We start from the raw sequence: 14,944 nt of genomic DNA on the forward strand, positions 1-14,944 counted from the left end.
AAAAGAATTTGTATTTCTTCATGTGTTGGTTGTGGTAAATGGATATTTTGTTTTTTGACCAGCAATGACTTTCTCTAATCCTTCTACATTATTGAATTTGTTAGCATGTGGTTGTTTACAATATTCTCTTGTTATCATTGAATGTTTGTAGGATATAGAGTAATGTCACCTCTTGTATTCTTAAATACTGGAAACGTATGTGTACTGTCTCTCTTCCATTTTTTTCCTCTCCTCTCTCCTTCCTTTCTATACCTCTCTTTTTCCTATTTAAATCAGTCTTGACAAAGATGTATCAATTTTATTAATCTTTTCAAGATGCAAACTTTTGGGTTTGTTAGTTTTCTAATTGATTTCTGCTATTTTTTCTTATATGTACTTTTATTTATCTCTTAAGATCAAACCGTAAATCAATGATTCCAGACCTTTCTTATTTTCTGGGTATTTTAAAGTTCTAAATTTTCCTCAACATTTCTACAGCTGAATCTTACAAACTGATTTGTTATGTTTCGATTTATCATGGAATATAAACAATCTTCTATTTTCTTCAACGATTTCTGTTTTCTTCATAGAGGTTATTTAGAAGTGTATTATTTAGTTTCCAAATGTTTAGGGATTTTTCCAGATATCTTTTTGTTTTTTGATTTCTACTTTGGTTCCTCTCAGGCCACAGCTCCAGAGTAATTTTTCTCTGTGTAAATTTAGTCTTTTAAATATGGAGACTTATTTTCTGGCCCAGCATTTGATCTTAGTGAATGCTTCTTGTGCACTTGAAAAGTATTTGCATTTCTCTGTTTTTTCAGTGGAAGGTTCTATGTCAGGTCAAATTATTTGTTGGTATTAACAGGTCTGTATTTTTTTTTTATTTGCCCTTTTAATTAATAAAAACAGAGTCTGGAAATCTATTATAATTATGGATTTGTGTATCTCTCCCTTCCACCTATAAGTTTGTGTTTCATGTTTTGGCTGCTTTGTTTCACGTGAGTATGTTCTAAGATTGTTCTATCTTCTTTTTAAATTTACCCTTTATTATTATGAGATGACCATCTTTATTTCTAGTGAGATTCCCTGTCCTAAAATTTACTTTCTCTGATATTAGTATAGCTACATCACCTTATTGTAAGTGTCTGCATTGTTTGTCATTTTTCATTCTTTTATTTTAAATTGTTTCCCCTTATTTAATGTGCACTTCTATTAAATTGCATATTGTTAGGTGATCTCTGCTCACTGCAACCTCTGCCTCCAAGGTTGAAGAAATTCTCCTGCCTCAGTCTCCTGAGTAGCTGGGACTATAGGCACCTGCCAACACACCCGGCTAACTTTTGTATCTTTGCAGATGCTGGGTTTCTCCATGTTGGCCAGGCTGCTCTGGAACTCCTGGCCTCATGTGATTCACACATCTTGACCTCCCGGGCATGACCCACTTCACCCAGCTAGTCTAGGGTTTGTTTATTGGGTTGGTTTTGTTTTTTAATTCAATCGAACAATCTTTGCCTTTTTAATTGCATGCTCAAAATGTTATCATTAATGTAATTCCTGGTGTGTTTGTTTAGAATTACTATCTTGCTACTTATTTGCGGTCTTACTTTGTTACTGTCTTCCTAATTGCCTGCTTTCTTTTGATAAGCTAAGACATTTTAGTATTTTATGTACACTCTTGGATTATTAGGTACACATCATTTCTTTGGTGGCAGTTGCTCTAGGATTTGACTATAAGGATCCTAGAGCAGTATAATGTCACTCCTTTTCCTCTCATCTTTATTTTGCTATTGTTGTGTCTTTTATTTCTATGTAACAAATGGCAGTATACAAATCATCGCTATACTGTTGTTTTTGCCTTAAACATCAGTTATCTTTCAAATAAATTAAAAATAAAAAGTGTATTACTCATATTTATCTGATATTCTGCTCCATAAACTCAGTCCCCTCAGCTTCCATGAGTGCTCAAGTCTTTTCAACTCAGGGATGTCATTCAGCAATGTTTGGGTTATGCTTGGCTGCATGACATTTTCAAATTATCTATAGGTATAAAGCTGTGGAAATGTTAAAGTTGTCCCTGTTCTTTTCCCTTCTCTCAGAGATCATAGTCCTACCCTTTTCTTTCACATATATTAACTAGTCTTCTATTTGTTTGTGATAGGAGTGCATATCCCAATACCCGTTATTTCTTCATGGACAGAAGTGGAAGTGTCTAGGGAACTGGTCATTTCATATATTACACTTTCCTGGTCTATATTTTCCATTTGATGCCTTTTACAGTTTTCATTTCTCTCCGATGTTTTCCATGTAATAATTTTTTATGATCTTATTAAGTCTATACACCTATTGTAATATCTGCTTAAAGTTCTTTTCTCCTTATTTCAAAATCTGTGTTATCTTGTGGTCTGCTTCTATTGATTATCTTTTTGGCTGACCTTAGGTCATATTTTTCTTGTTTGCTGTTATTTATTTTCACATGCCTGGTAATTTTTTACTATATTGGAAATTTCAGATGACATAAAATTTTGTGACCTTCTGAAGAGTGTTTATGTTCCAGCAGGCACAGACGTTACTGGCTGATCACATTTAACTGGTGGTGTCTTAGTTTTTACATTGGTTGGTATGGGATGTTTTATGTTTTGCCCTTATTATTCTTGTAGTAAAATCTCAATAAAATATTTACTTTCAAGGTATAACCCTCTCCTGGGCTTCCAGTGAGAAGCCTAATATTTTTATCTGTTCTTCCTAACAAGGTGAAATCCAAAATTAAGCACAGCTTTACAGTGAACATGAGCTAAAACCTCTGCCTTTCACCGCATCCTTACAATCTTCTCTTTGCCTGCACAGTTCAAGGTTTGCCCTTGGATGTAAGAGGAGAGTATACACAAATTTGGGAGCATCACTCTCCACTGTCTCCCTCTTTCATATGGTTCCCCCCTCAATTTTTAGTCACTCTGGCCTCCCTGAACTCCACCCTGAGACAACTCGTTTGACTAAGATTGAGTTTTTTCAGCTGAGGTACTAACCGCCTGATACTCTATGAATTTCGGAACCTCCAAGGGAAACAAGGCTTCATAACTGCAAATTTCCTCGGGTAAAGCGCCCTTCATTCAATAAATGCATCCCCTTAACCTTTTCCTGCTTTTATTTTTTTGGCAGTGCCTTTAATACAAAAATAAAAAACAAAAAATATTCTTCCTAGAGTTTACATATTTTTAAGTGTTTCTTCAGTGTTTGATATAAGCCATTCCCATTTTTTTCTATTTATTTTCTAAAATGATGCGTATAAAGCAGACTGCCAGCTTCTAGAGAATTCTTTCTATTACAAATATTTATTATATTTAACATTCGGTCATAGCATTAAAATTTTTCAGATTATCTAGGTTTTCTTTCTTTTATATATTAAAAGCATTGAAGAGAAAAGTTAAAGTATTAACTTTTCTTTAAATTGGCTTCTCTTTCTTAATTAGTCATTCAGACTGAATTAATTCCTTAACCTGAGGGAAACCTACAATCTTGCCCTTCTGAGATTTTCTTAAATAAATTGGAATAAGAAAAAAATACAGGTATACCCAAAAAGATTTAACATACGTGTGTGTGTATATATATATGTGTGTGTGTATTTCATTTATTGTATTTAAAAATAAGCTCTTAATTTTTTATTTAAAAAGCTATATATATGTATATATGTGTGTGTGTTATAGTATTTAAAAATAAGCCCTAAATTTTTTATTTAAAAAGCTGTATATATGCCAGTATACAGTATATATAAATATATACATATATATATGTATGTATGTATATATATATATATATATATATATATACACATATATGCAGGCAAATACATGCCAGAGAGACAGTATACAATATCTATATCTATATCTTTATGAAATGGATTGGCTGAATATAATTATTCTATGTGAAAGATAAGTAAGATTGTCAAATAACTGTCAAATAACATGTTTTCCTTTCATAGTTTTTTTTTTTTTGTTATCTTTAGTAATAAATACCATTCTCAAGCAAAATTTTGTTTCTTTTTCTTCCTAGTGACTATATGTTTGCCAGATATTTAGGTGATTTATTTTCTTTTAGAGAAGTAAAATATTACAAGCATATCTATATAACTAGCATATCTATATAACTGTCATTGTCATGACATGAGCTATATAATGAAGCCCATGTCATGACAATCATAGTTATGCACTGCACAATTGAATCATAACTTAAAGTAATAAAGTTAATGATTATTTTAAATCAAATGAAAAATTTCACATAATTTTCCGATGATTGATAAAAGCCTTAGTCTTCAGACTGGTAATGAGTACCTTTTAATTTACTATTTAGTGTATCTACAAGTGTTTTCACATTTTTCTATGAAATATAAGTAATCTAGAAAATAGTATGTCTATCGGTTATTCAAGTAGTTAGAATATGCTCTACTCAGAATGTAATCATAAAAATAAAATTATAGAAATTCTGTTTTATGTGTACACACACACACACACACACACGCACACACACACACAGACAAATGACAGTTCAACCAAGAAAAGGCTATTTGTTCTTGAGAGATTTATTTCTTTTTAATATCTACTGTTGTACTGAGAAGCCATCTAATTGTTTCCTTAATTACTCCTGCATATCTACCCTAACATCTTGTCTGATGCCCTTATCTACACAACTGTTATTCCTTAGTTGAAAAGTGATTTAGTGATGGCTAATCTCCTTTTCTGTTTCAATTCACACTTTCCCCTTGTCTATTCAGAACTGGAAATGGCACTGAAGTGATTCAAACTGTACCAGCATTCCCCTTTGTTTTAATTAAATCATGTATTGGCATTTGATGTGATTTATGGTTGAAAATTTTAGATTTGTACTATGCCAGATCATGTATTGTTTCATCTATTCCTTCTCAGTTTAGCCTTCCTTCCAGAAAGTTCTATGAAGGAATCATTAATTAGAACATTGTAAAAATGTAACAGACTGCCTTACACAGGCTTAACATTGGTATTGTTCTTTTCTGTCCCGTTTCCCATGGTAAGATGACTTTCACATCAAAGTGTCCATAATTCCGTACCATTGCATTTACAAACACAAAAATGTAATCAAATACATGCAGTTATAAATTCCTTAAGCAGTGTGTCATATAACCAATTTATATTGACTTAAGATTTTTAGTTATCTTGCTTAATAATATAGTTATTCTTCTCTAGTCATTTGGCTTTTCACGCTTATATTACATAGTTGAAAATAATATGTGGAACAGCTGCAAACTTTCACAGTAATAGGTACAATCGAATCTGATGTGTCTAATTAATTTTTAGTCCAACAAATTAGTTTTGTTCTTCATTACTCTCCAATGGGAGGAAGACATAATATTTCATTATATTTTTTGTCTGCAAGAACAATGGAGCGTTACAGGTCATACACATCCCTTGTCTATGCTCTAATTAGTCCAACTGACAACATAGTTTCAAGAATACCAGAAGCATAAAAAATAGTAATACACCTTGAATAACATAAATATGGTTCCTTACTAAATATGACATTTTATGGACCCTTTACAAAAATGGGTTCAAAAAATGAAGACCAAATTTTCTTTTCTTTTTGTTCTGTAAGGTATTTGTTGTCTTTCTGATAATTCATAATAGTTAAGGAAATCACCAGATAGGTGTATGTCTCATATTGAAAATATGAGCTCATTTTAAATAGAGTTTTGACTGTGTTTGCATGTATAATAATTAAAGGCAGACATAGTGGGAAGATGAGCCAGATTTACTACATAAGTGACACTGGTTTATAAATCTGAAATTTAATACAAAAGACCTTTCAGAAATGGAATACAAGTATGCATAAGGAAATGCTAGCAGCTATAGTAAAAAGGCCTGCATTTTCTGAAGATAAACAAAATAAAATTTTATTTCTAGTTCACAGCCCAGTCCAATATGGGTCAGCAGAGTGAGAAATGGAGTTTCTACTCCATACCGTTATTCAGGGGTTTGGGATCTTTCAAACCATAGCTCTGCTATTTCTTAGAAGTGCAACATCCTCCAGCACATCCCCTGTATCTGTCCAACCAATGAGGAAAGAGAGTTTCAAGTCAAGGCAGTGTTAGGGGTCAGGCCAGGAGGGTCCTGTGCACTTTTTGTTCCTACTTACTTCTGACTAATGCTCAGTTACGTTTTGCACTCAACTGTAAAAGATGCTAGGAAATGTAGGCTAATTTTCTGCCCTAGAAGAAAGGAGAAGCAGTGAAGTAAACAAGTGAATTGAGATTTGCAGGATTCTCAAATCTAGATAATTTATCACTCATGTCAATGAGGTTGACTGAGAGGCCCTTAAAGCAACCCTTAAACATACACGGGTCATAATTTTGAGTCAAAAACTACAGCCTTTTTATTAGCTGCCACTTCAATCCTCCCAAAATATATGAAGTAGACAATACTGCTGCCAACTAATTGACACAGGCTCTAGAAGATTCAGTGCCCTATATAAGCTTACTGCTTACTTGGCTAGTAAGTGTCAGAGTTGATATTCAAATTCTCAACTTCAAAGACCATGATCTTTTTAATATATTACAGTGCTATAACTAAAACAAGGAAGATCCCACACATTCCTTTGATGTGATATGCTTAAATGTGCCATTTATATTTTGCTTACCATTTACCTTTTAAAAGTCTTTGATTAGTCACTAATTAGGCATGATATTGACATTAGAAATCACTTAATTCCCAGTGCCTTAATTTCTTAATCTGCTAAATAAGCCCCTAAATCTTATGATTTCACAAGTTTAAGACCTATTTAAAATTGAGATTTTCTTAATTATCTGAGAGGCCCAAATTTTCCAAACATGACTAGTTGTAGAATAATCTTAGTCCAGATTTAAATGGATGCCTCAATAATGGAGAACTCAAAATTAAATTTTAAGTTGTTCTTTATATTTAGCTTTCAAATGGATTTTCAAATTAGTTTCAAATACTTTAAGTGAATATATGAGTTCAATCTTTTCATTTTTAATTATGCATACTGATCTCTATGAAGGCTGCTTACATAATGGTCATTGTTTTGTATAGTAGTTTTAATACTTTCCAGAAAATTAGAGGATACTTGAATATTAAGTATCGTAGAATATTAAGGTCAACATGAAGTTACCTGTTCTCGTCAGTTATGAACATTTTAAAATGGACAGTGCCTTAGCAGAAGGGCAATTTTCAAATACCCTGAGTTAAAAGTTGTAATTGGTTTCTTAAAAATGAGAACTATATTTAAAAACGTTTTATGTAATTCAAGATAAGTTATTAATTCAACTATTAGTATTTATTTTCACAATAATTTATAAGGTGATAAATCAACATGTGGTTGTCAATCTGTCCATAGCAATCTACAACACAAGAGGTCAGTGTTCTTAATCACATTTCAAACTCATGATTTGATTATTCTTTTGAAAATTATGAACTATGTTTATCAGTAATTGTGATAGGCTCAAAACAAGTGTTTTCTGCCTTCAAATAATTTTTCTTCATTTTTGACGCACCATGTTTGTATTCCTATGCTTTTTATTTTAATATTTACTAACACGATTTTTTTTTAATAGGGAGACGTAATGAAGTTGTCATTACTGAAAACAATAACAGTATAACTGAGCAAATCACTGATGTGGTGAAGCAACCAGCCTTTATAGCTGGCATTGGTGGTGCCTGCTGGGTAATTTTGATGGGTTTTAGCATCTGGTTGTACTGGCGAAGAAAGAAGAGGAAGGGACTCAGTAATTATGCTGGTAAGTGACTATTTCCAGCTAAGAAAACCTCTTATCTGTAGGAATGTAATGAAATGAATAGAAGGAACAGAATGGAATAACAAATAAGTGATTTTGGCTTGTTTCAGAAACCTGCATTGTACCCAACATGCTCTCATTCATTGCTCTTGACCATATCGCTTTATAACCACAGGGCAATCTTTTTGCTTGTATCTCCAGTGAAGCATAACAAGAGTACAGACTGATAAAATGCTTAACTTTTTTTTCTCAACTAGTTCTTTGAAATCACAGACACACACACACACACACACACACACACACACACACACGTGTTACATGCTATGAAGCCATTTTGAGAAGTGACTTTACACAACAGCATTACTAAAATACTCAGGAAAAAAAGAAAAATATGAAATATAGCTTTTAATGTATTAGGATGCAGATTACAATAGGAAATGCCCCTCATGAAAAATACAGGCAAGCAAAAATGTCACCAGAATTGATAAAAGCGATGAAGCATGAATTAAGTGATTTACTGTTCACTTAAATAGACTGTCTTGCTACAATGCAAACAAGCAGTATTTTAAAAGAAAATGAAAGGAAAAGGAAGAAAAAGAAAAAGAAGCTGAAGCAGAACAATAAAAAGAAGACCCTAGGTGATCTACATGTTCGCAACAATGTTTTTTTCTTAGAATCCAAGACAGAGTTTCAAGGGCATCCTATATTGTGGCCTCCGTGGCAGAGAGAGAGAGAGAGAAGAGAGAGAGAGGAGACACAGAGACACAAAATTATATAGTCAGTGATTGAGAGAATGAACTCAATACTCTGAATCTATGTTCAATTACAATTTTAAGTGCAGTCTATTTTAAATATTTTATCCAGCCACGATAACAAGAAATATCTCACATTTTACACTTTCTAGAATTTACAAGGGAGCAATTTCAATTTGACATCATTCTATAAGCATGTAAGAAATGTTTGAAACATTATATTCAATCTTCTATTTGTAATATTAACTTTGGTTGGAAGCACAAATGTCTTAGTAACTGAGTTTGACAGCGGTGTCATTAGTTATTAAGCTTTTAAGCTGCTGCGGCTTGTAGGTTCCCAAACTGCTGAGAATGTGGAAAGAGTGTACAACGCTAAGTACAGCACTGACTTGGTTGCCTTGCTTGTTATTTGATGCATTTACATGTTTACGATCATTTCATTATAGCATTGTAGCTCATGCCTATATCTTCTGAAGATAAAATTTGTTAGTTATTGCTTAGAATCCAGGACCAGAGAAAGTAGTACAGCATATCCATTGACAAGGAGCTTCCATGTTGGGTGACATGCCATTCTCATTTCTCATTGGTTGCCACCTCTCTGCTTCCTCATAATTTGTTACCTAAGGGCTGTATCACTTCAACAATGAGGGAGTCTTTGCAGAAGGGGGTGCTAGGCGATAACTCCTGAGTGTCAAAGTCTTGAAAATTAATGATACTTTAATGTAATTTTTTGTTATGCAGTCCAGTTCTCGGCCTTCATTCCTGAAGGTATTGGCCATCAACCTTTCTGTTTAATCATTCACCATGTTATATTATGTCTCTGTGATACACTTGTATACATCATATAAAACATGAGGTATAACTGATTTAGTTCACAGATTATTTTGTGTTTAACTCTTCACTTGACATTAGCAATGATAATAAAAAATTGACTATGCTGGTCAACTCAGTGCAAAGTTCTAATATATTCACATTTGGAATGTTGCATTTTTATCCTCATACTTCTTCATTCACTCACTCATTATAAGTAAAATGTATCTCATAGCTAGTAAGTTAATTTTACTGTTAGTAAAATTACACCCGACAGACTTTTCTTCTTTAACAGCAATTCTTTGCAAAACCTATGCACTCGATTTGAAAATATATGTTGATCTTTGAGATTGACAAGAATAGTACATTTCCTATTAATAGTTTTTTTTATTGTGATTGATACTCATCTGTTTGTGGAAGAACTGCTAACTCGGAAGGTGCTATGTCCTTCAAGTATTTTGGAATAAGGCCAAGCCAGAGAGAAGCGTTCAGAACTTTTATACTTAACTGATAGATGTCTGGCTCTGAAGATAACAGATTTTGTGAAGCTCAGTAAATATAAACAATTTAATATGAGTGAGCAAATTAGGTGAAATGCTAAACACTTCACACATCCATCTTAATATTGTCAGTGAAATATAAATTATCGGACACAATTATCCAAAGGCACTTAAAAGATTTGATGGAATTTTTATACCCTGATTAGCTGGACTGAGTTAGTGCTTATTAAAAAAGGATTAATCTACATTCATATTTGAGAAATAGCTTATCAGGAAAGGGAATGAGGCTTGGCTGCAACATTAAAGTTTCCATTTGGAGTAGGAAAATGTGACCTACTAGAGACAGGCACTCTGAAAGCTTCCTCACTCAAAATGTCAATTTACTGCAGTTACATTTTTCTCCTCCTCTACCCCAGTTGTAGCAGGCATGAGATTAGGATTAATCCTGTGAGGTAATATTAGAGTTACTTTTTGTATGCTATAACCTTGCAAAATCTCTTTACTTTATTTATATATGTAATAAAAATTACAAGAAATTCAAAATATTTTATGCAATTCAAAAACGTTTTAGATTGTAGCATCTGCAGAACTTTTTGGAAAACTTATCACTTCGGTTAGTATAAGCTAAAATCTTTCGTATGTAATAACCCCTTGAAAGTTCTTAATTTCAGATGCTAGCAGAGACATCTGATTGAGATTCAGTTATTCCGTATGTATCTCTTATAAACACAAAATTACTACTCTGTGATTGTCAAAATTGTGACAAGAACAGGATTGTCTGACCACTCCCAACCCTACTTACAGCTTCAAGGCAAACATTTCTTTGAAATGAGAGCCACCTCAAGATTGCTTTCCATTTGCTGTGGCATTTTATTTGTATGTTCATCTCTCTGCACAACCAAAAAAATGCTGATGAGAATACCGGATATAATTTCCACTTTAGGAGTTCTAATTGTTCATCCTTATTTGTAGTCTGCCTTAAATCTCATGGTCTAATGGAAGTTAGTCACTTTTGATCGACTTTTCAAAATAGAACAAATCTAAAAGTTTTGAAGATTAAGGTAAAAAAATGCAACTTAAAAAAGTGTTCCCTTTTTTTCTTTTGCTTTAAAAACACAACTAAATAACCCTTTAAGATAAGAGTTTTCTTTTTTAAATCTCTTACAGAAATAATACAAAATGGAAAATTGGATTGTGTACTAAATTACACGTGAACCTTTTTAAGATTATCAAATATTTACCTAATGTAGTGTGAAGTTTTGCCTTTGTATAGTTAATATGCAGCAATACAGAGGTAAATCTCTTTATAGAATATTTTGACACCCTATTAGCAGTCCGTTCAAACCATTTGAAAAGCATATTTTAATGCTGATGGGAACACAAACAGAAAATAGGTATGTCCTAAATGTTCAATATGAAATACTTTGAAATTGAAATTATTTTACTCATTGCATTCAGTTTTCAATTTCCAGATATGGGTGATACCTACTATAGTGTTCATACTCAAACAAGTTTGCAAATTAACTTTAATGCATAATACGTTTTTGATAAGGTTTCAGTGTTCCATTATAATACTTCAAACTTTACATGTTATGAAGAATTTGCCACTGGTTCGTGTAGTAAAGTTAAGTACAACTCAATGTTTCTACCTCTGCTTCTCTTGTCTTCCTTTTCTCTAATACTATCTATTGCTCTGGCAGTAACAGAAAGTTTGAATGGGACAAGAGGCATTTAAATTAAGGAAAACTATTTTGCTTCTCACATATCTCTTAAACAGCACATTTTGAGGTGTAACCCATCAGCATCTGCTTATTTGCATATTCACAATGATATTCACACTATTATCTTAACTCTCTTTTAACAGACTAAAACAATCACTTGATAGTCCATTAAAAAAAACCACAAACTAGAAAGTCACATCAGATGGAAAGCTAATTAGCTATACTGTTTTCACATTGCGTGTGTACTAATCAGGCGTTTGTTTAATATCTGCAGTGCTCAATTTTTTGCCTTAATTATTTCAGATTAATTCTTTTTTGTTAAAAGCAGTTATTAAAGGGGCACAATGTGGGACAGATGCACTGCTGATTCCTGATTCCCTGCACTTAAGTGAGCCTTTTGCAATCTGTATTCTTTCATCTTCTCTGAGCATGTGCCTATAGCTAGTCCTGAGCAGATGCAAAGGTTATGTCAAGATTGCTTTGCAATGCATTTGAAATATTACATGTAAAATTGGTAAGACAGTATATTTCAGGTACCAATAAGAAATTCCTAAAAGTGCTGATATGATTTATTGTCTCATGAAGAGCCTTGGATTTTATTATCATATTGCCTGATTATGATATCATGAGAGATGATATTAGTAGATAACCTTAAAGCAGGGACTGGAAAACTGCATTTGGAAATTTGTAATATTTAAAAAGTCATCATATTTGATAGCCCAAACTTGAGAACAGAGGCATTATGGAGAGTTATGCAAATTAAAAATTATTCACTATGTATATATATATTAAGTGGCAATATATCTTCTATTTACTTAAAATATGAATCAGTTAATTAAATTTCATTTATTTTCACCTGTACTCACCACATTTAAAAAAAATCATAGTAAATATAATCAACCCCTTCCAAAAATAGTGTTTATTGGGTTCACAGCTGTGAAAATGGTATTATTTTTCCTTCCTCCCCAGTGATTGTTTTAGCCAGTCTAGATTAATTTTGGTCAGAATTGCAGGTTCATTGTACCTTTGCAAGCTATACACTTCTAAACACCACATTTCTTTTTTAAAATAATTTTCTAGTTAACTAACCCAACAGCAAACCAATGTGAAGCTTTTTGTAGACTTTATCCTACTAATCAGGGATATTCACATTCCACTACAGAAAAACTAAATAACTTTGAATACAGTTTACTGTCTTAGATTCTCTTTGTAGTATTCAAAGTATATTACCTTTCTCAATTCTGAATCATTTTGGAGTTCAAATACATTTGGCTGCAAAGGTTTGAACAATGGATGATGGACCTGAACTGAAAATAATATTATTTGGCCAGCCCTTAAAATCCACTGTCATGTTGTTGACTTTGTAGACTTGAAACTATTGACTGGAGACAGTGGATTCACTGGCTTTGGCTCTGGTGGATGCTTGTTGGTGTTGCTAGTAAGTTCCATAGTTAGATGGAGGAGTCCACCTTTGTGATCATGACATACCATTAGGAATATATTCAGTATTGATTATTTGAAAATTTCATTTTTGGGACCATGTCATTCTCTATTAATTATAGTTCATGTCTATTGTAATTATAGCTGTTTATGACTATCATAAAACAATTTGTGATTGTGAAAAACATATAGTCATTGAATATTTGTTTTTCTTGCTTCATTAGGAGGACATAACATGTTTGAACTCTCCTGCTTCAATTTCAAAATTATGAGCGAAACACTTTTCCCTTCTAATTGGGACACCTTTGTTTTAAAACAAAAAAGTCTTTATTTTGATAAATTCACAATAACATTACATCGATCTTTCAATACCACTATATATACTGATTGTAACAGGTTTGACATTTCAATGCAAATTGGTTCTTTAACTTAAACATGGATTTGGCTTAAAGAATTTTGAAATGTCCTACTAAAATGGGAACAAATGATGGCTTTGGCTTGGGCCAAACTACTGCTTGTTACTCTCTGTACAATTATGTTAATTATATTTTGTTAAAATTCCCAGAGGCCTCAGCTCTAAACTAAGGGCCAATATATAGTTGTTATTAATTGTAATTAATATTGACTACTTGTATGTGTACATCTTCCTTTTTTTTTTTTTTTTACAGTTACATTTCAAAGAGGAGATGGAGGACTAATGAGCAACGGAAGGTATGCTAAGGAGATTGTTTTTTTATTATTATTGTTATTTTTAATCAGGACTGGAGAACTCTATAGTAAGAGGCTATTATTGTAATAAATGATCACTTGTAAGTCTGAGAATTCTAGGAGGAATTAAATGGCTTACCACAAAGTTTAATGATCTATCTGTTGTGCACTTTAGAGGAATCAAGTCCAGATGTTTCATATCTCCCAGATGCCCCTAAAGAAATTAGTAGTAAATATCACATGGAATGTGTTCATTTGTTAGCAGGATGTTTATTGCATTAATTAGACATTAGCAAATGAAGTTGCTGTTGTTTAAGACTCCTTATTGGCCCTCACTAAATTGCTGTGAGTGAACAATTACACATAATCGATCACAAAGTAAATGATTCATGGATGATGAATAGGCTGTAGATTGATAGGACTGGATTCCACAACTTTGGATACTCAATTGAAATTGATAAAAGCTGATAACAAACTCATATATCCTCATCTATTTTCCCTTTGCCAATATGGAGATTGTAATTAGGCTCTGGTAATAACTTCCAATCTCCCATTTAATCAATATTTTAGCAAAAAGAGATTAAGCCTAATGAGAGTTAGTGGATATAGCAAGAAAGCAGTAGGGTCTTCTTATTGCTGTTTCCATAGAAACACATGTTTCTCTTAGGGATTGTACCAGAAGGGGTCTATCAAAAAAAAAAATAAGTGTAATGATTATAGATATTCTATTCCCTGCTAAATATGCTAGTAATCTGGAAAGGAATCAGAATCCCATCTTTTATATTAAAGGAGGAGTTCTTTATAAATATGATGTGAAGGAAGTTTTTCTCATAGACTATACATACTCACATGCTGGATCATATCACAGTGTATCTTTTATTACCCTTAACAAAACCCTTAATATACCCTTAATATTTTGCAATTTAGAGAACTTGGAAATATGCTACTGATGGAACAGTACAAATACTGTTCATTAATTTCCCTTAAGTTCCTTGCCTCCAAATCAAGCATGAGGGCTCATAACAAGGGTTACAGCCCAGAGTGGACAGACACATAAGGGAGCTGCAGAAATTGAGGAAAGAATAGCCCAGAGTCTTAGAAATGGCTGGCATATTTAATAGCAATGAGGGAGGGGGAAGCGTGCACAGTGAATGTATCTACTTAGACCGGAATATTTGTGTATGGAGGCTGGTGGTTACAGCCTTGAAGTTCTCCCGGACCCTGCTTTCCTAGGACTATATTAAAAAATAATAACTGCCA

At 32.8% G+C, this 14,944-nt stretch overlaps 1 protein-coding gene across 1 annotated transcript in view; it reads left to right on the forward strand.

Moving 5' to 3' along the window:
• Positions 1-14,944, forward strand: part of ROBO2 (roundabout guidance receptor 2) — a 1,330,354-nt gene that overhangs the window by 1,262,138 nt on the left and 53,272 nt on the right. Inside the window, exons 18-19 of the mRNA XM_037742645.1 lie at positions 7,574-7,756; positions 13,645-13,687. Coding sequence (XP_037598573.1) covers positions 7,574-7,756; positions 13,645-13,687 — 226 coding nt within the window. The remainder of the gene's footprint in view (positions 1-7,573; positions 7,757-13,644; positions 13,688-14,944) is intronic.

This window comes from Cebus imitator, unplaced genomic scaffold (genome assembly GCF_001604975.1).
Source record: "Cebus imitator isolate Cc_AM_T3 unplaced genomic scaffold, Cebus_imitator-1.0 Scaffold7, whole genome shotgun sequence".
In the NCBI taxonomy this organism is placed as follows: domain Eukaryota; kingdom Metazoa; phylum Chordata; class Mammalia; order Primates; family Cebidae; genus Cebus; species Cebus imitator.